Source organism: Phodopus roborovskii, unplaced genomic scaffold (assembly GCF_943737965.1).
Source record: "Phodopus roborovskii unplaced genomic scaffold, PHOROB, whole genome shotgun sequence".
NCBI classification, from domain to species: domain Eukaryota; kingdom Metazoa; phylum Chordata; class Mammalia; order Rodentia; family Cricetidae; genus Phodopus; species Phodopus roborovskii.
Window position 1 is genome coordinate 5,550,171 of NW_026126636.1, and position 23,536 is coordinate 5,573,706.

General features: G+C 44.9%; 1 protein-coding gene across 1 annotated transcript in view; it reads right to left on the reverse strand.

The window, feature by feature from the left end:
- The window catches only part of LOC127238725 (zinc finger protein 420), a 34,220-nt gene extending 11,040 nt beyond the window's left edge, over window positions 1–23,180 (reverse strand). Inside the window, exons 1-5 of the mRNA XM_051207423.1 lie at window positions 22,987–23,180; window positions 19,958–20,030; window positions 16,593–16,719; window positions 15,943–16,029; window positions 11,075–12,435 (exon numbers count right to left, since the gene is read on the reverse strand). Of these exons, the coding sequence (XP_051063380.1) occupies window positions 11,075–12,435; window positions 15,943–16,029; window positions 16,593–16,719; window positions 19,958–19,990 (1,608 nt within the window). The 5' untranslated portion in view covers window positions 19,991–20,030; window positions 22,987–23,180. The remainder of the gene's footprint in view (window positions 1–11,074; window positions 12,436–15,942; window positions 16,030–16,592; window positions 16,720–19,957; window positions 20,031–22,986) is intronic.
- Window positions 23,181–23,536: the final 356 nt, after the last annotated feature.

Genomic DNA, 23,536 nt, shown 5'->3' on the forward strand with positions numbered 1-23,536 from the left:
TCCTAAAAAAAACAGGCCGACTAAACGTATGTGGCGAGTGGGTAATTAACTGTAGAACCCCCATCATGCACTGCACTAAATGAGGCATTCTCTGATTAGGTCTCTGATCACTGAAAATGTAGGGAAATTCTCAGACCCAGAGCAATGAATAACTGTTTGTTTGTTTTTGTCTCTTTGTTTTTTAGACAAGGGTGTCAATGTAGCCCAGGCTGGCCTTGAACTCCTTCCTCATCCTCATAGACTGAGTGGCCGTGACACCACCACAGCTGAATAACACATTTTCAGAAGGCTTTCAAAGGGAAGGAGATTAATCACAACCCCATGTGCTAACAATTCAGATGAATTTCACAGAAGCACCAGAAACTCACATGTAACCTCGCTTTCAAACAGAGTAGCGGGCCCAGAGAGGAGGAGCGAATTTCTTTTTTCTTTCTGACGGTTTCTCAGGCATCCCCCCCTGCCTCCACCTCCCAAATCCGGAGGTCACAGGTGTGTGCCACCACGCCCTCTGGCTTCACCCCCACGCTTTGCTGAACTTGGACAGAGGCACCTTCCTCGCTTCATGGGTCCCAGCTGATCCCACCCGCACGCACCACAGCAAGCGACCGGAAGCTGGAGGCAGCCCCCAGTCACCCGTGTCTGTCTGTGTTTGCTGCTTCGGTCAGCCTGTTCAGTGGACACCCGGGTTACCACCCCTGCTGCCACCTGGCTTCTGGTTCCGAGTTGTCCCGCGGCTCTCAGCTCCCCGGGGCCTGCCCGGCATCTAAGGTCCGCGCGTTCTGCACAGAGTGTCTCCATCGTGCACATCGGACCCACCTGCCACCTCCTCCCCACTCCCACCTTCCCCCTCGGTCCTTGTCCCCCTCGGGGTTAGGTGCAGCGGGTCAGCACGATAGGCTGCACCCACAGATGATCACGAGTCCCAGGGGTCCGCGGAGTGAGCCCCGCCCTCGAGACCCCGAGAAGAGCGTAGGCCCCGCGAGCCCGGCTCACCCGGCTGTGGGACGCGGCGCCCAGAGAGTGGGTCTCGAGTGCGGTGACCCGGACCTCGGCGCTGCAGCGGTGGCACCGACGTGCTGCTGACAGTCATTCGGGCTCCGGGCTTCAGATCTCAGACCAGAGAGCGCACAGTGCCGTCTGCTCCTTTCACAGGGCCCTGGGATCTCCGCCCTGCGGAGGCTGCGAGCCCCGCCTCCAGCTTCTGGACGGCTGGAGAAACCGGGTGGGGCGCGGGGTGTGGGGGGAGCTCTGTGCCGCAGAGCGCAGGCGCGCAAGGCATCAGTGGAGCGAGAGCAGCTTCGATGATGGCCCTGCACCCGCAGTGATAGAGGACGTTGGCGCCAGGATAGCCTAGAGCCATGACTCCGGCGTTGAACAAAATGACAGCCTGATGCTTCGAGGTCCAGCGTGGAGCGCTTGCTGAACAGCGGCCCTTAGTTTTGGCATCTATTGCTTGTTTTTTTTTTTTGTTTTGTTTTGTTTTGTTTTGTTTTTAAGACAGTCTCCCTAAATGGCCCTGGATCTCTCCATGTAGGCCATGCTGACATTGAACTTGCAGCGATCCTCCAGCAAGCCCCGAGTGCTGCCATTAAAGGCACACACCACCACACCCTTACCTGAACCACTCTTCTGGTGTGATAAGATTGTCTACCAGTTTTTTTTTTTTTTTTTTTTCCTTTCTATTTAAATATCTGAGACAAAGTCTCTCTATGCGCAGCCTTTGCTAGCCTGGAATCTGTAGACCAGGCTGGCCTGGTCTTCGTTTCCGAGGTGCTGGAATTAAAGGTGTGCTCCACTACTTCGGGCACGCTTCCCTTCTCAGGAAGCAGACTAGGGGTTTAATATAAACCTAAGCGTGAGGGTTAGGAGAAGGGTGCAGGACCTGAAACCATGGATGTGGTTTTCATGGTTTTCTTACATCCTTAAGTAGGAAGAGCTTTCCTTTTCATCCGTTTCTTCCGTCTCAACTGCACAGCACGTATTCGCGGCTTTTAATGTGTTATAATTGATTTCTTTCCTTTTGATGACTGTGTTTTTCAAGATTTGGTTTGTGGGAGCCCATGAAGCTGGACATTGGTGGGGTTTTTATTTGAACTGCAGCCTAGGCTGGCTTGAACTCATGATTTCTTTCATTTGGCTTCCCTTCTGTTGGCATTACAGGTAAAAGACACCACTCTGGGTTATTGGATAGTTTGTCTTCTGATCTGTTTCTAGCACTGATTTTCTTTTTTTTTTTTTTTTTTTTTTTTAATATCGTGGCATTAAATACTTCAAATACATCAGGGGGCAGGGGAGACGGCTCAGGGCTTAGGAGCTGGCTGCTCTTCCAGAGAGCCTAGCACCGGTATTGTGGCTCACAACTGTCTGTAGTTCCAATCCCAGGAGACCAAATGCCCTTTTCCATTGGGAATAGGCAATGCATGTTGTGCACATACATACAAACAGGCAAAACACTCATACACATAAACTGTAGAAATCAAAACACATTTCAGCTTCATCATGCACTTCCAATATCCTGGCCAAAGGTATGGAAAGCAAGACAATCCCATTCATTCACTATGTATAGGGTGTGTGTAGTGTGTGTGTGTGGTGTGTGTGTATGGTGTGTGTGTGGTGTGTGTGTGTGGTGTGTGTGTGTAGTGTGTGTGTGTAGTGTGTGTGTGTGGTGTGTGTATGGTGTGTGTGTGGTGTGTGTGTGTGGTGTGTGTGTGTAGTGTGTGTGTGTAGTGTGTGTGTGTGTGGTGTGTGTGTGTAGTGTGTGTATGGTGTGTGTGTGTGTAGTGTGTGTATGGTGTGTGTGTGGTGTGTGTGTATGGTGTATGTGTGTGTGTGGTGTGTGTGTATGGTGTATGTGTGTGTGTGGTGTGTGTGTGTATGGTGTGTATGTGTTTTGTGTGTGTGTGGTGTGTGTATGGTGTGTGTGGTTTGTGTGTGTGGTGTGTGTGTGTATGGTGTATGTGTGTGTGTGGTGTGTGTGTGTGGTTTGTGTGTGTGGTGTGTGTGTGTATGGTGTATGTGTGTGTGGTGTGTGTGTATGGTGTGTGTGTATGGTGTGTGTGTATGGTGTGTGTGTGGTGTGTGTGTGTATGGTGTGTGTGGTGTTTGTGTGTATAGTGTGTGTGTGGTATGTGTGTGGTGTGTGTGGTGTGTGTGTGTGGTGTGTGTGTATGGTGTGTGTGTGGTGTGTGTGTGTGGTGTGTGTGTGTATGGTTGTGGTGTGTATGGTGTGTGTGTGGTATGTGTGCATGTGTGTACGTGTGTGTACGTGTGTGTGTGTGTCCCTTCATGTATGTTCCACGATGGCACACATGCACAGATCAAACAACTTGGGAAAGTTTGAGGCAGAAGGACTGTGAGTTGAGGTTAGCCTGGGGTAGTGAATTCCAACCTGGGCTACATATAAAGCAAGACCCTGTCTGAAGGGGTAAAACAAAGCACAGCTGTTGATATATCACTAGTAGTGGGCTAGGTCAATGGTAGAATGCTTACATAGCCTGCAGAAGGCTAGATGGCCCAATCCCCAACATTGAGAAAGAAGGAAAAAAAATCTATGCTAGTGATAATGCAGGTTTAGAAATTAAACAACTCCAGAGGCTGAGGCAGGAGAATTACAAGTTCAAGGCCTGTATTGGCAACTTTGTGTGACTCACCTAAAAAAACAAAAAACCCACAACTCTAAAAACGTTACAGACAATATGTAGCCAGCATTCAGATTCAACAGCTGACAAGATATGTGTATTTGCTGTTGATCTCTCACTGCGTTAAATTTAGACAGGGTCTTTGCCTGGGCTGGCCTCTTTCTGCCCACCAATGACCCTGCTTCATCGTCCTAGGTAAGAAAGGCATGTATCATTGCACCTGCCTTTTTCTTCCGGGTCTAGGGGAGGCCAACATGCAGGGCCTTGTGCATACCCAGGTCGTTGCCACTGAGCCACATTCTCCCCTGCTTTGTGATGACAGCTTAGTAAGCTTTAGATGACCCCAGGCACAAATGTCCTCTTTTCCCACCAGTCTGTGACCCTCTTGCCTCCCATCTCCAGAGGGCTGGGAGTGTGGGTGGGCACCACTCTATGGCTTATGAAGTGATGGGGAAATCAGCCCAGAGCTTTGTGCATGCTAAGCAAGCAAGCTACTGAGTTCCATCTGCAGCCACTGGTGTGCTTTGCTTCTTCTGTGTGTCTCTCTGGCGTTTTGAGATAGGGTTTCACTGTGTAGCCCTGGCTGTGCTGGCCTCAAACTCAGAAAGATCCACCTGCCTCTGCTCCCAAGTCCTGGGAATAAAAGGCATGCACCACCACCCAGTTGCTTTCCCTTTTTAGGGCTGGGAAATTCTGGCCTGACTCGGTTTCACTCAATACTTTGTTTTATTTACAGACTATAGTGCTGGTAAAAGATGCTGTTTTACAAGCTTCTTGCAAATGGCAGAGTATACAACAATATGAGCTTCCTGTACACACAATAGCTTAACAGAATCTGCTTTGTGAATGTTAAGTTTAATAAGATGCTTGGCTTTAGGGGATAAGCTTCTGTTACTGTGATAAAACCGACAAAAAGCAACTTAGGGGAGATAGGAATTTATTCAGCTTACAAATCTTATGTTACAGTCCATCATTATGGGGGATTCAAGGCAGGAACTTAAAGCATCGCATCCACTTGAAAACAGAGAGAATAAATGCATGGAGTGTTAATTGCTTGCTAGCTTTCTTCACTTTTACATAGTTCAGCACCCAGCCTATGGAATGGTGCCACTCACAGTGGGCTGGGTCATTCTACACCAATTAACCAACACAACAATCTACAAGACATATCCACAGGCCAACCTGATCTAAACAATTCTCCAGTAAGACTCTCCTGGAGGATGATTCTAAGTGTGTCAAGTTGACAGTTAAAACTACCCAGTACAACATACTTAAGACATTGAGCATGCACTGTTACGTGCAGTTTTCCCCCACCAGCCTGGTCCCAGAGCAGAGTCAGCCCCAAACAACACACAGAGACACTGTATTAGATATAAAGCTGTTGGCCTGTTACTAGTGTTTCTTATTGGCTAGCTCTGTCTTAAATATTAACCCATTCCTATTAATCTAAGTGTTTCCACGTGGTCTTATCTTACTGGAGAGAGGGCCCGGACCTTCTTCCCAAGTCCCTACATCTTGAATCCTTTTGTACATCTCCCAGAATCCTCCTTGTCTCCTAGTCCCACCTATCTTGCTTTCCTATTGGCCAACAGGGCTTTATTCATTAACCAATAATAGAAGCATATTTCCACAATGACATCTCCCATCAATGCACCACTTTTTAGGGCTTCCTGTCCACCCATAGGCCATTTGTGCTCACCCAGGTATCTCTCACTTCCATGGAGATTTCTGAGGGCATGACCCAAGGTTATCCAATTCTGGAATGAGAAGGTCTTCATTTAAAATTTAGTATTTCAGAAGGACATAACTTAAAACTGGCTGTGACGGTCCATTCAGGAGGATGACACAGGAGGGTCATTTAGTCCAAGGAGAGTCTGGGTATCTTTATTACTTTTTGCCTTCTTTTTTGAGGCAGGATCTCTTATATATGAAACTTGCTGATTCAGCTAGACTGGCTGGCTGTGGAAGCCCCAAGATCTACCTATCTCCACTCCTCTTCTTCCTCCCTCCCCCACAATGTGAGTGCAGGGATCAAAACCCAGGTCTGCATATTGGTATGACGAGCATTTTACTAACAATTGCCCCAAGTCCCCCCACCCAAAGAGAAAAATTTAAACCATAATAGTTGTCAAATATTTATTATGTTCAACAACACATTTTAAGCCACTTCCTTATTGAGAATGGTGGTACATGTCTGTAATTAAGCTGGGGCACAAGTTCAAGGCTATCCTTGGCTACATGGAAAGTTTACCAAGTACCAAAACATTTTATTAAGCAATGATTTAATGTTTGGAGACAGGGTCTCGCTGTGTAGCCCTGGCTGTCCTGGAACTCACAGTGTAGACCAGGCTGGCCTGGAACTCAGATCCATCTGCTTCTGATGATAAGGAGATCATCAGGCCATAAAAGTCAAGAAACAGATCCAAGATGGGTGAGGTGAGATATACCTGTAATTACAACACTCAGACAGAGGAAGGACCTACCACGGGTTCCAGGTCAGACAGGACTATAACACAAGGCTCCATTTCAAAAGAAAAGAGGGGCCTGAAGACACAGCTGAGTGTATAAGAGCAGGCATTGCCCTTGCAGAGGGCCCAAGTTCAGTTTCTGGTTCCTAACACCCCTGTGTCACAACCACCGGCGATCTGATGCCTCCCTCGGCTCCACAGGAGTCTCCAAAGCACCAGCACTCACATGCACAAACCACACAGATTTGAACATTTTAAAGACCAAGTCTCGCTGTGAAGTCCTAGGCCTGGAACTCTTCGTAAGCCAAACTGTCCTCAGACTCAGAGATCCTCCTGCCTCTGCATTCTGAGTTCTGAGATTAAAAGTGTGTGCACCAGGCCCAGCTAGAATTAAATCTTAAAAAGAGAGAGTGGGAGGGTGGGGAGAAGAGAAGGGAGCAGAGGAAAAGGGAGATAGATCATCTGGGTAGAGGTCCAACTTGATGTGGGTATGCACCTATAATTCCAGCTGTGGGATGGGGGTGAAGGCCAGGCTAGGCAAGTCTTGTCTCAAAATAAAAACAAAATTTAAAGTGGGGAGTCCAAAAATATAGGAACACAGCTTATGAGTTTATGCTTAAAACTGGTAGGACCGAGTATCGAGACAGCCGAGTCACCATCCATGAAGAGGAGCACAACGCTCTGCCTAACTCACCTCCCCATCAGCATAAGCAAGACTGCACAGCCCAGTGCTTATACTTTAAATCATAGACCACAAGAGAAAAGCATGGGATTTTTGAAAATATATTAGAGTGGAAAAATGATGTACAAGCATTGACACCAAACCCAAGTCAGACATTAAAAAGAAACCTATTAACTCAAACTAGAGGAGAAGGTTGTAAGTCTTACACAGCCACTAGAACAATCATTCAACAGAAAATAGTATTAAGATATTCCACAGAAAATGTAGTATTTGAAAATAGGAAAATATGGCATTAAATGCAAATTACATATAGCAGAAAATGCAAATAAAGCTGTCATAACATGTTTCACTTAACAGACTGGCAAAATCAACGCTTTAACAAGCAAAAAATTGTCAGCAAAGGTGTAGCAAAGGGTGATTTACAAAATCCGAGAATCAAATGTTATTAGCATTTTATAAATATACATGTACTCAAAAGTAGCAAATCCAACTCAGGGATGGAACTTTAATATATATCCGCATATAGAAGCTACTATGTACATAGACAGTCATCTCATTCTACATTTCAAAGGAGAAAAAAAGACGCTAGATACCTCAGTAAGGGATTGAGTCAACTGTGGTGAAGGCCAAAAAGTAACACTATGTAGACAAGGACTATGGATGAGGAAGTTAGTCTTTATTTTCTAACATATTCCACTTTCTACACTTAGAAGCACTAAAGGACTTAATTCTTCAATAACGTATAAGATTTAGTTTCAGTGTTGAGGGGAAGAGGTCTCACTATGTAGCCAAGGCTGTCCATGGTCTTATACTCCTGAATGCTGGACTGCAGGCCTTAGTAACCATGCTTCTCAATACCCAACAACCCTGCTTCCCACCCTCACCCCCAAACAGGGGGAGTCTCACTATGTAGACCAGGCTAACCTGGAACCCAGAGATCGTCTGGCGTCTGCTTCCTGAAGGCTAGGATTAAAGACATGCCACATCACACCTGGCTTCCATAATTCCTTGACAGCTGAAGATTACCCCAGAATACACCTATTGTTTAACAAGTTCTATCAATGTTTGCTTCCTGCTGAATGGTGGGTTCTAATCCACTACTTCCTCTTTTACTTTTAAATATTCTCTAGCATCTTAAGACAATGGCTTCTTCACTGACTTCACTTTTCTGCAGACATTAAGAGTACACACTACAACCGCATTCCAGTAATTACCCCTCTACTCCATTAAGTTCTAATTAGTGGTTATTTTGAAGTTACTTAAAAATATATTTCCAAATATATGGTGAGACAGTCCCAGGCCTATGCAAGAAGGCACTGTGTATAATTTGAACTGATTAATACTTATTCAGACTTGAAGTTCCAGACACAGGAAACATTTCTTATATAAAAGAATATTTAGTAAATTTGGAGTCCATGTATGTCTGTTAGGCCTTTCGGTGGCATTTGTTCAAATGTTCTGTCCTGATTTTGCTCAAGACAGGCATTGTAAAATCCAAGCTGTCTTTTCTCTTTGTAGTTTAATTAACCTTTGCTTTTTCTTTATGGAGGCTATGCTATTAGTTACACACAAATAAAAACACTCAGATCCTTTTAATGAAATAATGTCATTTTCTCCCTATTTTTTTGGCAAATCATTTTTGTTGTTTCTTCTTGAACTCTTCCTGGTATGGTTTCTCTCCCCATCCTTTAATTTCAATCCTTTGTAACGTTATCTTTTTTATTTGTTTGTTTACTTTTGAGATGGAATTGTTCTCTGTACCCCAAGCTAGTCTGAAACAACAGCAATCTTATCTTCACCTCCCCAGGTATATCCCACACCAACCTAGTCTTTCATTTAAACAAGAAAAACAAAAGACAAACAAACAAAACTTCTTTTCAACTATCAAATTCTTTTTGGTTTAATCCCAGCACTTGGGAGGCAGAGGCAGGTAGATCTCTGTGAGGGCAACCTGGTCTACAGAGTGAGTTCTAGGACATCCAGGGCTACACAGAGAAACCCTGTCTCAAAAAAAAAAAAAAAAGAAAAGAAAAGGAAATTCCAAACAGTTTTTAGAATGACTAATACAATTTATATCTACCATTCTACCACACAACTTCCCATTGGCTACTTCTATGTTCACTGTCTTTGCTTGCTGTCTTATTTTGATTATTGGTTGCTTTTTTTAGCTACCTCCTCTTAATGATTCTAGCATATGACAGGCCCAGTTTGGGCTTGAACATCCACTTTCCCGGTGCTGGGATTACACGAGTACTCCAACGTATGCAGCTAACACTGATAATTGTCTTCCCATTAAAAAGATTGCTTAACCTTATAAAAAGGATGGACTCACAAAGGTATTGTGTTGACAGTCTGTTTCAGATCTCCTTGCTATACAGTATGCCAGCACCTGGAATCTCTAGCAGGACTGAGATTGAGGCTAGCGTGCGTCACATGAGGCCCTGTCTCAAACACTTACTTCCTTTCTTGAACACTACCACATGCTTCTTTTAAGGTAATACAACACATTTTTTCTATTTCATAAGAGTATACTGGCTTCATTCTATAGGTTTGTGAATCAATCAGAAAAGTTTATATATATTCACACAAAATTTACTCTAAACATTTCAAATGTAACTGCTATAACACATGATTTCATAGCAGAGAGATTTTCTAGCTAAACCGGTGGCAGATCTGTAATCCCTGCTGTTTGAGAGGCTAATGTAAGGGGCCCATGAGTTCAAGGCCTGCTGCCTACGCAATTCAGCAAGACCATGTCTCAGGAAAATAAAGAGAGCTGGGATGGCTCAGTGGCAGAATACATGCTTAGCCAACTCACAGATCTGAGTTCAAGCCAGTGTGCTGGCACACTTCTAACTCCAGCATTCAATGGACTAAAGCAGGAGGATTGCCACAAGTTTGAGACCCTGTCTTGAAATAAAATCCACCAAAACCAACTGAATATATTTCTGCCTGAAAATGTTCTACTTCCTTCCATTAACACTGACTTTCAATGTCTTTCAAATTTCTTGTCTCCATTGGACCTGGAAAATCTAGTCTATGTATCAGATGGTTTAGGAAAAGCTTTTATTATTGATTTTTTAAAAAAACCTTTAAACTCATTGATCAATCATTATATATAGTATGCATTTCTGCTGTCAACTCTAGGATTTATTTTTTCAATTGAATAATTTGTAGTATTTATGCAAATGAGCCTCATGAGGCTTTAGCATGTAGAGCTGATTATCTTTCACATTGAAGCAAGCTGTATTTGCAGACTGCATTTTTCATGTAATCCAAGACTCACATTACAAATGTGTTCCAATTCATGTCCTGTGCGAACCCGACTGTCCTGACTAAGAAAACACACACTGTTTCTGCTGTGGGGACACTTGGATGTCACCTCTACCCTAAATGCACACTGAGTTCACGGAGTCTCACCAGGGTCAACTGTCCAGTTCAACTGAAGTTGAGGTGAAAATCTACTCATACTCATGTTCCAATCGTTTTCACTCCAGAATTCATTATGAGAGCTTTGATATTGGGACAAGCTGACAGGGGATGTCATTAAGAAAATGCACATGAACATTCCAAAAATAACAACAAAGACTACCATAAGTAGATCATTCCTAATATTTCCTAATCATTCCTCCTTTAGTGACTATGTCAAAGGACCCATTTACTAAATTCATTCAGCCCTCACAATAACCTTATACTGGCTAAAAGGCAGCAATCTGAAGCAGAGCTGGTTAACTGATAAAGTACAGACAGCAAATGATGCACAGGATAGCTTCTACACTGAGAATGTCCACTCAATTGTTCTCTATGTGGCATTTTCTATAGCTATAATTAAATGGACCCCTTTTACTGATAACAATTAGTATTTCTATTCATAATTTAATTTTTATTTTTCCTATGTAAATTCTCAATAAACTGTAGGTTATAAAACAAAAAATAAAAAAGTACAGTCATCAGATGATCTTCTCTTACAAGCTCTTATTCCATAACAAATAGCTGAAAAAAAAAAATGAGGGCTTCCTGTTCTAATCACCATAGTATACATCACAATGTTAAGTACGATGTGAGGGTTCCACACACCTCACTTCCAGGCTTTCCTCAGCAGGGTCTGGGCACACATAAGGTGTTTCCCATATTTCTGATCTTATCAACATTTTTTTCTTCATATATATGTGAAGATGTCGAATAAGGGCTATTCAATAAATAAAGGACGGTATTCAAATACACAGGATTTCTCCCATTGTGTGTATCCTCTGGTGCTTCTTCACCTGTAAGAGCCTAGTAAAGGCCTGTCCACATTCCTTACATTCGTAGGGCTTCTCACCAGTGTGAATTCTTTGATGTTGAGTAAGATGGGATCTCTGCCGAAAGGCCTTGCTACACTGCTGGCATTGAAAAGGCTTCTCTCCAGTGTGGATCCTCTGGTGTAGAATAAGAGTTTTACAGTCAATAAAAGCCTTTCCACACTCTTTACATTCATAAGGCCTCTCCCCAGTGTGGATTCTCTGATGTCTATTAAAGTATGAAGGACACGCGAAGGATTTCCCACATTCCTTACACTCGTAAGGTTTTTCGCCAGTATGAACTCTCTGGTGCTGAATGAGATGTGCTTTCTGTCTAAAGGCCTTCATACACTCCTGGCACTCATAGGGCTTCTCATTAGTGTGAGTTCTATAGTGTTTCATGAATGCTGAATGGCAGAGAAAGGCCTTTTCACAATAGTTACACTCGTAAGGTTTTTCGCCAGTGTGAATCTTCTGGTGGTCGTTCAAGTTGGAAGCCCAAGTAAAAGTCTTCCCACATAAGTTGCACTCGTACGGTTTCTCACCACTGTGAATTCTTTGATGTCTGGTGAGATTTGCACTCTTGTTAAAGGCCTTCTGACATTTGTGACATTCATAAGGCTTCTCATTGGTGTGTGTTCTCTGATGCTGAAAAAAAGTAGAGAAGTAGAGGAAGGCCTTCCCACAATGCTTGCACTCATAGGGCTTCTCGTCGGTGTGAACTCTCTGGTGCTGGACGAGCAGGGAGCAGTTAGTGAAGGCTTTGCCACACTCTTTGCATTCACAGGGCTTCTCACCGGTGTGAAAGCGATTGTGCTGAACAAGATAGGCATGCTTTTCAAAGATCTTGCCACAGATCTCACACTGATAGGGCTTCTTATTGATCTGATATGGAGCCAGTTGGAAGTCATACGCAAATCCTCTGCTACATTCCTTCAATTCATCACATTTCTCGCCAGCAAAATCCTGTCGATGTTTCATCTGATCTGTGTAATAGATAAAGGTGTTCTCATACATTTCATTAAGTTTGTCACTGGTAGGAATTCTTACCGGCTGAGTAATGGTTTCACCTGCTTCCTGTTCATAGTGTTTCGTTTCAGAGTGAGTCATTTCGCTTAGAGCAACAGGTGTAGGTTGAATGAATTCTGTTGACATCTCTTCCAATGGATCTGTCACTCCCTGTAAATATTGCTCTGTAGATTGCGGTTGTGTCTCAAGGAGTCCCTTGCATTTCCAATCATTTTCAAAACAAGATTCCTCAAGGCAAGAATTATTGACTCTTTCTATTATTTTCCATTTTAACAATTCCTTTCCAAAGATGCCACTCTCTAGAGATAAATTCTTAGTTTCACTTCCAGACAGCAAATCTGAAAAGAAGTAAGTACATAGTTAGTACCAGAAGCCATAAAACACCTTCATTACAAATGGGTGGCTGATGGCACATGCCTTTAATTCTGAAAGACTTAAACCAGCAAAGAAGTGAAATGGAGCCCAAATAATTGGAATGCAGGGCAGTCTGACCCAGAAAGCTGACCATGGCCACTGTGACTTTGTTCCTGGAATTTGCTAACCACTTGCAACCTCTGCCTTACAAGGCCCTAAGATAGCCGATACCGAGGTCACCCTCCCCCAGGGAGCTCAAGGGGGAACTGCCCCTCCCATCAATGTGTCAGCAGGGTCCTAGAGAAATAAAGAGATAGCTGCAACTCCTGTTTGCTTAGGCAAGATTGATTAGCACACCCTAAATAGTGAGACCATCTAAAACCATAAAGAGCATGCTAGAGCCCATGACTCTGGTCACAGCCCCTCCTTAAGCTTGTGGGTTTTGCCTTTAAAAACGCCTGCGTCCAGAGAATGACGCTTCTCTCTAGCCTGCGTGCTGAGGGGGCCCGTTTGCACGTTTTCTGTTCATTAAAGCCTCTTGTGTGTTGCATCAACTGGACTGGACATTGAGTTCTTGGGGGAACTGACCGAAATGGGGAGTCTCCTCATTCTGAGGTCTTATAATTCCACCACTGGGGAGGCAGAAACAGGAGGATCTCTGTGAGTTCAAGGCCAGCTTGGTCTACAAAGAGCATTCCAAGACAGCTATTATACAAAGAAACCCTGTCTTGAAAAAAAAACAATGACTTTTTTAAAAAGAAAAATTTATTTTTATTTTATACATGTTTGTGTGCGTGTGTGTATACATATATATGTATGTGTACATACATACATATATATATATAATTGTTTTGCCTACATGTGTATCTGTGCATCACATGAGATCACTTCAGGTTCCCTGGAACTGGAAGTTACAAAGAGTTGTGAACTGCCATATGAGTGTTGGGAATTGAACCTGGATCCTCTGGAAGAGAAACCAGTACCCTTCGCCACTCAGCCATCTCCCCAGCCCCAAAATGATGATCGTAAAGTACTTGATGCAATGCAAGAGAGCTGGCCTTTAGATCCTCAGAGCTCATGGGACCACTGAGAAGGCATGGAGGCTCGCCTTTAAGTCCAGTCCCAAAAGGCAGAGGCAGGGAAGGTGTCTCCCAGACCTTGTCTCAAAAAGCAGAGAGTGATCAACACAGATTGCCAAGATTTACCTCCAACCTGCACATGACTCATACACACGAGTGAGCACGATCACTCACATATATTCCACACATACACGAAAAAGAAAAAAATGAAGAAGTAAACGGGGCAGATCAGACAGCTCGGTGATGAAAGGTGCTTTCTGTGCAAGCCTGTCAATCTAAGTTCTGTTCCACAGATGAAGAGCAGAACAAACTACAAAAGTTGTCCTCTGACCTTCACAGATGCACCCAAAAGTGCACACATACACTGTTAAGTCTCAAACCCTGGCACAAATGGCAGAGGGGCCTATTTAACATACCAAAGCAGACCTGGCAACTCCTAGGGAGAGGGAAGAAAGTTCCAGAAAGGAGCTAAGAGGAGCAGCGAGGGAGCAGAGGGGGGAAGTATCTGGTAACAAGAATTTCAACTGGAGCGTCTTGTCAGACAAAATGTTCCAAGTCACAGAGAGGTGTCCCTTTCCACTTGACGGGGGCCCAGTAGGGTAAGAGGAAGCTTCCAGCGTGGCTTCTGCAGTGAAAGCAGACACTCGCCCAGCAGAAGGGGAGAGACAAGTGGTTAGAGCAGTGGAAAACTGCAAGTGTCTTAGTAAGGAAGACTGCCCACGTGGCGGGGCCCCGAAAGACAGACAGAAGAGGGAGATGACCACGTGGCGGGCAGCCCAAAGGTTGTAGCAAGGAGATGCCCACACGGTGAACACCCCAAAAGAGAGCAGCAGGGAGAGAGGGGACGCCTACTGAGTAGGTGAGGGGAGATGGTTAGACGAGGTGGAGGGAAGCAGTAGCAGAAAAAGAAGACTCTAGAATCAAATTCGGTGGGTGGCAAAGGTCAGCAGAAACAAATGATCAGTACATACCTTGGGAGAGTCAGCTTGGTGCGAGAGGCTGAGCTCCCTAGGAGGGAGCTCATTTAGGCCACTCTGGGGTTTCAGCACCAGATGAATGAAAAAAAGGAGGGGATGAGGATGTGGATGGGGATGCAGATAGGGATGTGGATGGGGATGCAGATGGGGATGGGGATGGGATGGGATGGGACAGGGACAGGGATAGGAAAGGAAAGGACATGGCTGCTCCTAGGTATGATGGAAGGTTTATTATAGATACGAAGGAGAGGGTAGTCAGAGGCAGGGACATCAGGGAGTATCCAGAGTGGACAGGACCCATGTGGGGGAGGGCAGAGGGGAACCAGGTGCAGCAGCCAAGAGGACAAAGGTACAAAGGGGGCAGGTGGCCAAAATGGCCGGGTTATATAGGGAAGAGCCTCTGGGGCAAGGGCAGCTCAGCTCCTGGGCTGGAGAGTCGTGGTAGAGGGCAGGGTGTGCCAGCCACACCCTGTAACAGGCAGGGACTGAGGGATGCTGGGAAAATCTGGTAGCCAGGTCAGCTTTGATTGTTAAACAGGCACCGCAACCTTTTGTCCCAGGGTTTGAGACAACACCCTAAGAATTTAAAAAATTAAATGGCATAGGTAACCTTGGAATAGTTACATTATTAGCAGATAAAATAGACTTCATGATAAGCCACATTGTCACAGATAATTGTATCAGCTGGGCGTTGGTGGTGCATGCTTTTAATCCCAGCAAAGGCAGGCAGACCCCTGTGAATTTGAGGCCAGTCTACAGAGCTAGTTCCAGGGTAGGTTCCAAAGCTACACAGAGAAACCCTGCTTCAAAAAAAAAAAAAAGGATAATTTTATCACAATTAAAAAAGGTCATATTCATCTGTTTGGCAATGGCAATCACGATCATATAGTTTTATAGTAACAAAGTCTCAAAATTCATAAGGGAAAACGGAAATAAGAAAGAAATGACAGTCCTACAATCACAGATGCAGACGTTACAACCGTCTCCCAGTAACTCCATCAATCAAGATGAAATTATAAATAGTACTGAGCACCATTATCACCAGCGCTTAATTGTATACAGCACAACATCAACCAGAGCTGACTGGGCCAAGGAGATGGTACAGCAGCTCAAGGGGTTTGCTGTGAAGCCTCAACACCTGAGCGTGATCCTGGAGAACCACACGGAGAGAACCCAGTCCCGCTAATTGTGTGTGTGTGCACAAAGACACACACACACACACACACACACACACACACACACACACACACACAATCTAAATAAAAGCAGACAGAAAAAAGAAAGAAAAGAAAAAGAAAAAGCTGCTGATCCTCTCCCTTTCTCAAACCATTTCTTCCAATACACTGGTCTCCCAGCAGAGCCTTCTGTACACTAGGCCAGGGAAAGATTACCGCTTCCCCCAAGCACTCCAGTTGTTCCCAGTATCCTTACGCACCTGGGTACCATCCTGCCCGCTCCACCATCCAGGGTTCTTTGCCTTGCTCCAATAGAGAAATGACTGACGGCTTAGAAATGGCAAGTCCTATTCAAAGAAAGAGAATGTTCAAAACAGATACAGAAGCAAGCAGCGACAGCCACAAGCATCCACTACAGGATTAATTTAACCTACAACAACTCTCAGAACTTCAGGATGATTGTGACTTAAAATAAGTAAGTTGTTATTTAGCAGGCACTTTACTAAATAATTGTTGCCTGCAGAAATCAGTGATGAAAATTAAAATTAGCAGGGAAGTGTTATGAGCAAGTGTGTGCATAGCATAGCCACTGGCCGTGAGCAAGTGTGTGTGTGCATAGCATAGCATAGCCACTGGCCGTGAGCAAGTGTGTGTGTGCATAGCATAGCCACTGGCCGTGAGCAAGTGTGTGTGTGCATAGCATAGCCACTGGCCGTGAGCAAGTGTGTGTGTGCATAGCATAGCAAAGGGCTTCAAAGGGCTATTGACCGGCTGTGAAGTGGTGGCTTTGGGAACGCAGAAAAGGCTCAAGTGTGTCCCCTGCATGCGACAGACTTCACTCTCCCACAGATCTCCATCCCCAACCCTTAGGGAAAGCATTTTCCGAATGAGAAGAAACAGATGGCCTTACCCAGCGACACAAAGTTGCTGTAGGTCTCCAACATGACATCCCGATACAAAGACCTCTGATCAGGGCCCAGGCTCTCCCACTCCTCCTTACAGAACTCCACAGCCACATCCCTGAACACCACCAGCCCCTGAAAGAAAGCACACGGGCAATGGTGAAGAGAATCATTCAGGCCAATGGTGAGACGCCCTTTCCAAGGTTCTCCAGGGCAAGGCAAGGCATGTCTCCTCCCAGCACTGGGGCAACTGAACATTTCAAAGGACTGGCCTTTGGCTCCTGAGAAATCACTTCTGGGCCTCTGAATGTCCTGCCTGATGAGTTGTTTCTTTCTGTATGCCTGAGTGGGGCCCTGGGCTGTGCCACCTTGACCTCTAGGAGGCCAGTGAGTCGGTAACAAAGATCAATTGTAACCATAGCAGGCACTCCCAGCAAAAACCCCCGGATGAAAAGGCATTTGCCAAGGGTCACTTGTTGGCCATACTTGCTACATGCTGCCTCATGTCATGGCTGGGAGATCTAAGCATGTCTCCAGACCTCTACCAGGATGACACAATGTAGAATCTAGACTTTGCCCTTGGCAAATTTCTTTCCTATTTTGCATTCTTTTGGAGTAAATTCACAAGAATGAGGATTACGGCTTCTCTCAGTCCTGCAAATTCAACCAAGGAATTGTTCTAGTATAGCTAGCTCACTTCCCTAATCCCAGCGCTGACTGGGAAAGACAGCTGAAAATTCAGGGCTAGCCTGGGGTTATAGTTAGGGTTAACCTTACTATGATGAAACATCAAAACAACAAAAAACGACTTCGGGAGCAAAGTGTGTATTCTCCTTATGCTTCCAAGTAACTATCCATTACTGAAGGAAGTCAAGACAGGAATCTAAACAGGACAGGAACCCAGAGGCAGGAGCTGATGCAGAGGCCGTGGAGGGAGCTGTTTGCTGGCTTGCTCTTCACAGCCTGCTCAGCCTACTCTCTTACAGAACCCAGGACCACCAGCCCAGAGACAGCATCACCACAACAGGCAAGGCCCACCCTCATCAATCACTAATTTTAAAAATGCCGATAGGCTTGCCTACAGCCTGATCTTGTGGAGCTATTTTCTCAATTGAGGCTCCCTCCTCTCAGAGGACTCTAGCTTGTGTCAAACTGATGTAAACACTAATCGGGACATCTAGGCTACACAAGTTCCAGACCAGCCTGGGCTGGGAAAAAAAAAAAAAAAAAAAAAAAAAAAATAAGAAACCCAAACCCACAGATGAGGAATTGCAGTTGAGGTTAAAAGAAGGATGCATGAAGCAAATCCAGTAGCAAACCAGGGGCCGCAGAGAGGCTCAGAGCGAGAGAATGTAATTGTTCAGGGTTACCAGCTGCCCAGAAGGATAGACATTCGTTGCTGAGGCCACCTGTTTTGGGAACTTGATACACTCAAACCTGAAAACCACTCTGTGGGTGCTTTGGTTATGATTAAAATAGTAATAGGGACACATAAAATAGCAATGGGCGCGCTCTTAGGGACAAGAAACACAGAAGACACTTGGAAAATAAAAAAGCAATGCACCACGAAAGAACCAAAAGCAGGACGAATGGCTGACCCCCTTCTCCCTTTTGTATCTGTCCCCCCCCCCCCACCTTGGGTCACTAGCAAAGCTCTAAGCAGGCAAGCGGATCACTCAGAACAAAGCCAGTAATATTGTCTACGTCCTTCGTTCCAGAGTGAAGCAGGCAAGTGGGTGTAGGCATCCTACTGTCAGATTTTTTTGTATCTCGTTCTCCAGAACTCCTAAATGGCACCTAAAGGTCTCAGGCCCTGGATCTAATCCTGCATTCACCTTGGGCTTCAGGAATAACACAGTCTCAAGGCCACCCCCTGCCCCCAAATGTGACCAACTGTCCCTAAGGGTAGGGCCTATCAGGAGCAAAAGTAACCAGCTGCTGAGAATAAATCTGTCCCCACAAGCTTGCAGAAACAGAAGGGACAAGGACTGATCAGACCACACCTTGATCACCACTGCTAAATTATGCAGACCTCTCCCCACCCCCCACCCTTCCTAGACTCAACCCAAAAAAATCAGTGTCTCAGAGACAGCCTAAGGGTATCTGGACCCCTTTATCTCTGCACTGCCCACAAAATTACCTTCTCTCAGCTTTTCAGGGCTACTCATCCTTTATCTATTTTAACTTTTAAAATTCTGTACCTCTGTGTGCTGAGGTCAAAGACTGCTTACAGAGATGATGTAGAAAGGGGAAGCAAGCTGGTTGTTAGTGGTGGTGCACGCCTTTAATCCCAGTGCTCGGGAGGCAGAGGCAGGTGGATCCCAAGAGTTCCAGGGCAACACAGAGAAACTGTCTAGAAAAACTAAAAAATGAATAAATTTTAAAAGAAGCATTTTTGTTTTCTAGGTAGAAAGTTATGAAGCAGAACAGAAAAGACAATTGGTTTCTGATGGGAACAGTGAATAAAAAATAAGGAATAAACTGTATGTCTGTTCTGGGAGGATGGGAGCAGAAAGATCATGAGTTCAAGTTCATCCTTGGCTCTAAACCAAGTTCAAAGCCAGCCTCAGCTACATGAAAACATGACTAAAATAATAATAACAGCCATGTTTTAATCCTAGCCTTTGGGGAGACAGAAGCAGGCAGACCTCTGTGGATTCAAGGCCAGAGTGATCTACATAGCAAGTTGCAGACTACATAATAAGACTGTCTTATTAAATAATTAAACAATAAAAATATAAAGACTGCAAATGTAAAAGCAAAGGTATTTTTCTTTATTTGTAAATGCCTAACAACATTTTTCTTTTTCTTTCTTTCTTTCTTTCTTTCTTTTTTTTTTTTTTTTTTTGAGACAGGATCCAATATAATGAACTTGACATTTATTAGGTGGCCTAGGATGGGCTTGAACTTGCATCAAGTCCTAAATAATTTTATATCTCCCTTTTTCCTGGTTCATAGGCAACTGAGTATATGCTACAATCACAATCTCACTTGGTATATTCTACGAGTCAGCACTTGTTAACAAACTTACACCTATCATTCATTCAGTCAGGACAAATCTAAAAGTAAGTGTTATTATTTCCCCCTACTTTCAGATAAGGAAATTGAGGACTAGAAAAATGAAGTAAACTCATGAACACAGAGGAACTGAGACTCCTTACATAGCCCAGGTGCTTTAATGAAAAGAGAAAAAAAAGACAAAAGCAAAACAAACAAAAATCATAGTCTCTTGTAGTTCGCACATACTGAAGAAAACAGAATCAATCGTACTGGCAAACGTCAAACCTCACATGGTTACCATGACAACTCGGCCACAATTCCATTTCAGGAATCGGCAACCAGAAGACAGATGACAGGAAAAACGTCACCTCACCTTGAACACGGTGTTGACATCCACAATAGCCATACTTCTCTGCTCTTCTGGGCACGTTGGAAAAAGTGCGGAACTGGAAAAGGAAGGCGGAGTTAGAGAAACTGGGTCAAACATCCCACGACCCAAACCACAATGGAGCCTGCAATGCTCCTGAGCGACACTCATGGGGACGATGACAGATCTCACTCCTTCCATTTGTAAGCCTGTTACCCACCCAGGAAGTCCTTCCTACCTCACTAATAGAGTTAGGAATGCACCATCCTCACATCCCCTATCATGAGGGTAGACTCCACCAGCTATAGGATCAATATCCCAAGAAGTTACCGGGGACAAACTTGCCACTGCTCTGTAGCATGCATAGAAAAGCGTTCTTATGAGCATAAAGAGATTTTCTTTTTTCTTTTTTTAATGATGGGTCTCACTAAGTAGACCTGGCTGGTCTCCAACTCAGAGATCTGCTTGCCTCTGCCTTACAAGTACTAGAATGAAACATATGTGCTACCACACCCGGCTCTTTTCTTTCTAATCCCCCCCCCCACTCTTTCTTTTAATTTTTTGAGACAGAGTCTCACTATACAGCCCTAGATGGCCTGAAACTCAATAGATATGCAGACCAGGCTGGCCTTGAGTTCACAGAGATCCACCTGCCTCTCCCTCCTGAGTACTGGACTCAAAGGTGTGCGCCACTATGTACAACCTTTAATTTTTTAAAGACACTATGACCACAATGTCCAAGGCCCTTTCAAGTACCCAATAAAATGCCTGCTCTGTTTTCTCTGCAGGGAACTTGAGTTTCCCGAAAGCAAGGGCTGTTTGTCCCCTTTTCTTCAGCCCTTCCCCCATCCCCAAAAGGCATCTGTCTTAAGAGTTTATGCACAGAATTGTTTTTTAAAAGGCTAATTTACTTTATGTTTATCACTGTTTTGCTTGTACATACGTCTGTATACCATGTGTATGCCTGGCGCCTTGAGAAGTCAGAAGAGGGAACTGAATCCCCTTGAACTGGATTATGAATGGCTATGAACTGCCATGTGGGTGCTGGGAATTGAACCCAGGTCTTCTGGAGGAGCAGCCAGTGCTCTTAACCACTGAGTCATCTCTCCAGCCCAAAAGATTTATTTGCTTATTTATTTATGTATTTGTTTGTTTGTTTTAGGTACATGAATGCTCTCTGTCTTCATGCACACCAGAAGAGGGCATCAGACTCTACTATAGTTGGTTATGAGCCACCATGGGGGTGCTGGGAATTGAACCTGGGTCCTTTGGAAGAACACCCAGTGCTATTAAGGACTGAGCCATCTCTCCAGCCTCATAAAGGGTTTTTATTTCTACATTCACTGGGCTCCTTCAGAAGACTAAGAGAGTTGAGATCTAGGAGCGCTTCTCAGCACATAGTTTTCTCTCCAGAGGTCCCAAAGGAACCAGAAGGGAACCCCTGGTGACTCTCCCTGGCATGGGGTCCCCCTCCACATCTAAGACTGTCCAAGGGCTTTGTGTGAAGCTCAAGAGCAGAAATCTTGCCTAACACTGCAAGGCCCAGGCTTACTCCATCAATATATTAAAAAAAAAAAAAAAGACATAAGAATAAAAACCAAATTCCGTCCAAAGATTAAAGCTGTGGTTCCAAGTTTTAGTCACCATTCCATATCACCATCAGCCATGGATTCAATAATCTTCAAAACATCCCTTACTACACATCCACCCCTAGATCTCATCCCATTATTACTCATTCTTCAACCCTACTTCACCCCCACAAATCCGTATCTCACCCCAGGGCATTAAGAGAGGCTTTTCTGTGGTACCCTCCACCTCATGCAAGTAAAAGAGGAACTGATCTCAATAGAAACAATAAATGCAAAGCAACTTGAAATAATTTCTGCAGGAACAGGTATAGTAAAGTTCATTTAAATCCATTTAAGCTGCTATAACAAAATATCAGAGACTAGGTAGCTTATAGACGACAAATTATTTTCTCAGCTATGGAGGCAGAGAAGTCCCCACCTCAGTACTGACAGATTTGGTATCTAGCGAAAACCTATTTTCCTGGTCCCCGGATGGAGACTGTTCTGTGCTCCTCGAAGAAAGCGGCAGTTCCAGGGAGCTGGGGCACTGATCCCATGTAATTATCTTCAAAATGCCCCCACCTTCTAAGCCCACCACACTGAAGGCTAGGTTTGCAACTTCCAGCTGGAGAGGATGGGGATGGGGGAATGACTGAGATCCAGTATGCTCATGTGTGTCTCCTGTCATACAGGCCTGGAGCCGGGAAAGCTTTCTCTTTAGAACCCGAAGTGGATCACCCTGAATCTTTTACTCCAAATTCTGACTTCTCTAACGGTAGTCTGTTGAGAGCCTTACAGATGCTCTACAGCTTTTCAAATCTGTTGTGTGACACAAAAGTAGGATCCCTACAGTAGTAAGTTCTTTCGGGTAATTTCTCCACCCTCACACATTTCGGAGACAGGATTTCACTATGTAGCCCGCGACAGCCTGGGACTCACTATGCACCTATGGCTGTCCTCAGAGTCACTGTCTTCCAGCTTCCGCAGCTAGAGTGCCGAGATTACAGATGTGGGTCACCCCATCTGTCTCCTGACTATATTTCAAAGTCAGGCTGACTGGTAAATCCATCTATCTTGTGCACAGAAATCCTTACCATCTGTATGGTTTAGCTTTCTCTTTTGCAATTTTTCAAGTAAACTTGACATCCAGGAAGGGAAGGAGCAGACGTATTTCCCCCCACTGTGCAGTGGACGGCTAGAGGATCCGGTAACCAACTACCACCCGTGTTCTGATGACCTCGCGCACGCTCGCTCTCACCCTTCCGTACAACCCACACCCTTCGAAAACCTTTTCGCCCGTGCAGACACACTCGGCTCGCTGCAGCCCCTGTGGAGGAGACCTCTTAAACCTCCAGCGCCATCCCGGAAACCGGGTGGGTCCCCTCGAGCCAGCCGGCAGCCAGCGACCGACAAATAAAGGCCTTAAGGCCCCACACCCCGAAAGCCTAGACCCAGGGCCAGACTCACCTCAAAAGTATAAACTACGAACTATCAACCACGGGCTATGAACTCCGAGGACCGGCGAATACCAACCAGGGCAGCACCCGGTTAGGTCGGGTAGGGCACTGAGATGATCCGGAACAACCTCTCTCCAGCCACTTCCGCCATGTGTCTCAGCCTTTAGAGTGGACTACATTTCCCAGAAGGCCGTGCTGCTCTAGCCTCCCCAGGAGAGTGTCAATGCCCGAGAATGAAAGTAGAGAATGTTGGAATGAGAGAACGTACGGTTAGCCTTCTAAGGGGAAACTTCTCGTGGATCCGGGGCTGGAATCCTCTGATGCTTTTCAGATGTTTCATCTCTGAGGCGGGGTGGAAGATCTTTACTCCACAAACAGGAATGAGGCAAGGACCCGATCAAATAACCTCTCTCAGGACTACATTTCCCAGAGGCCATCGCAGTCTGAGGTCTCCTTGAAGATCTCAGCAGGCTCTTGATGTAGTATGTGAGCCCTTTAGAGCTTCCAAGTGTGGAGTTCCAGTCTGTGGGGTAACGGAACAAGGCCTTTAGCACTGGGCA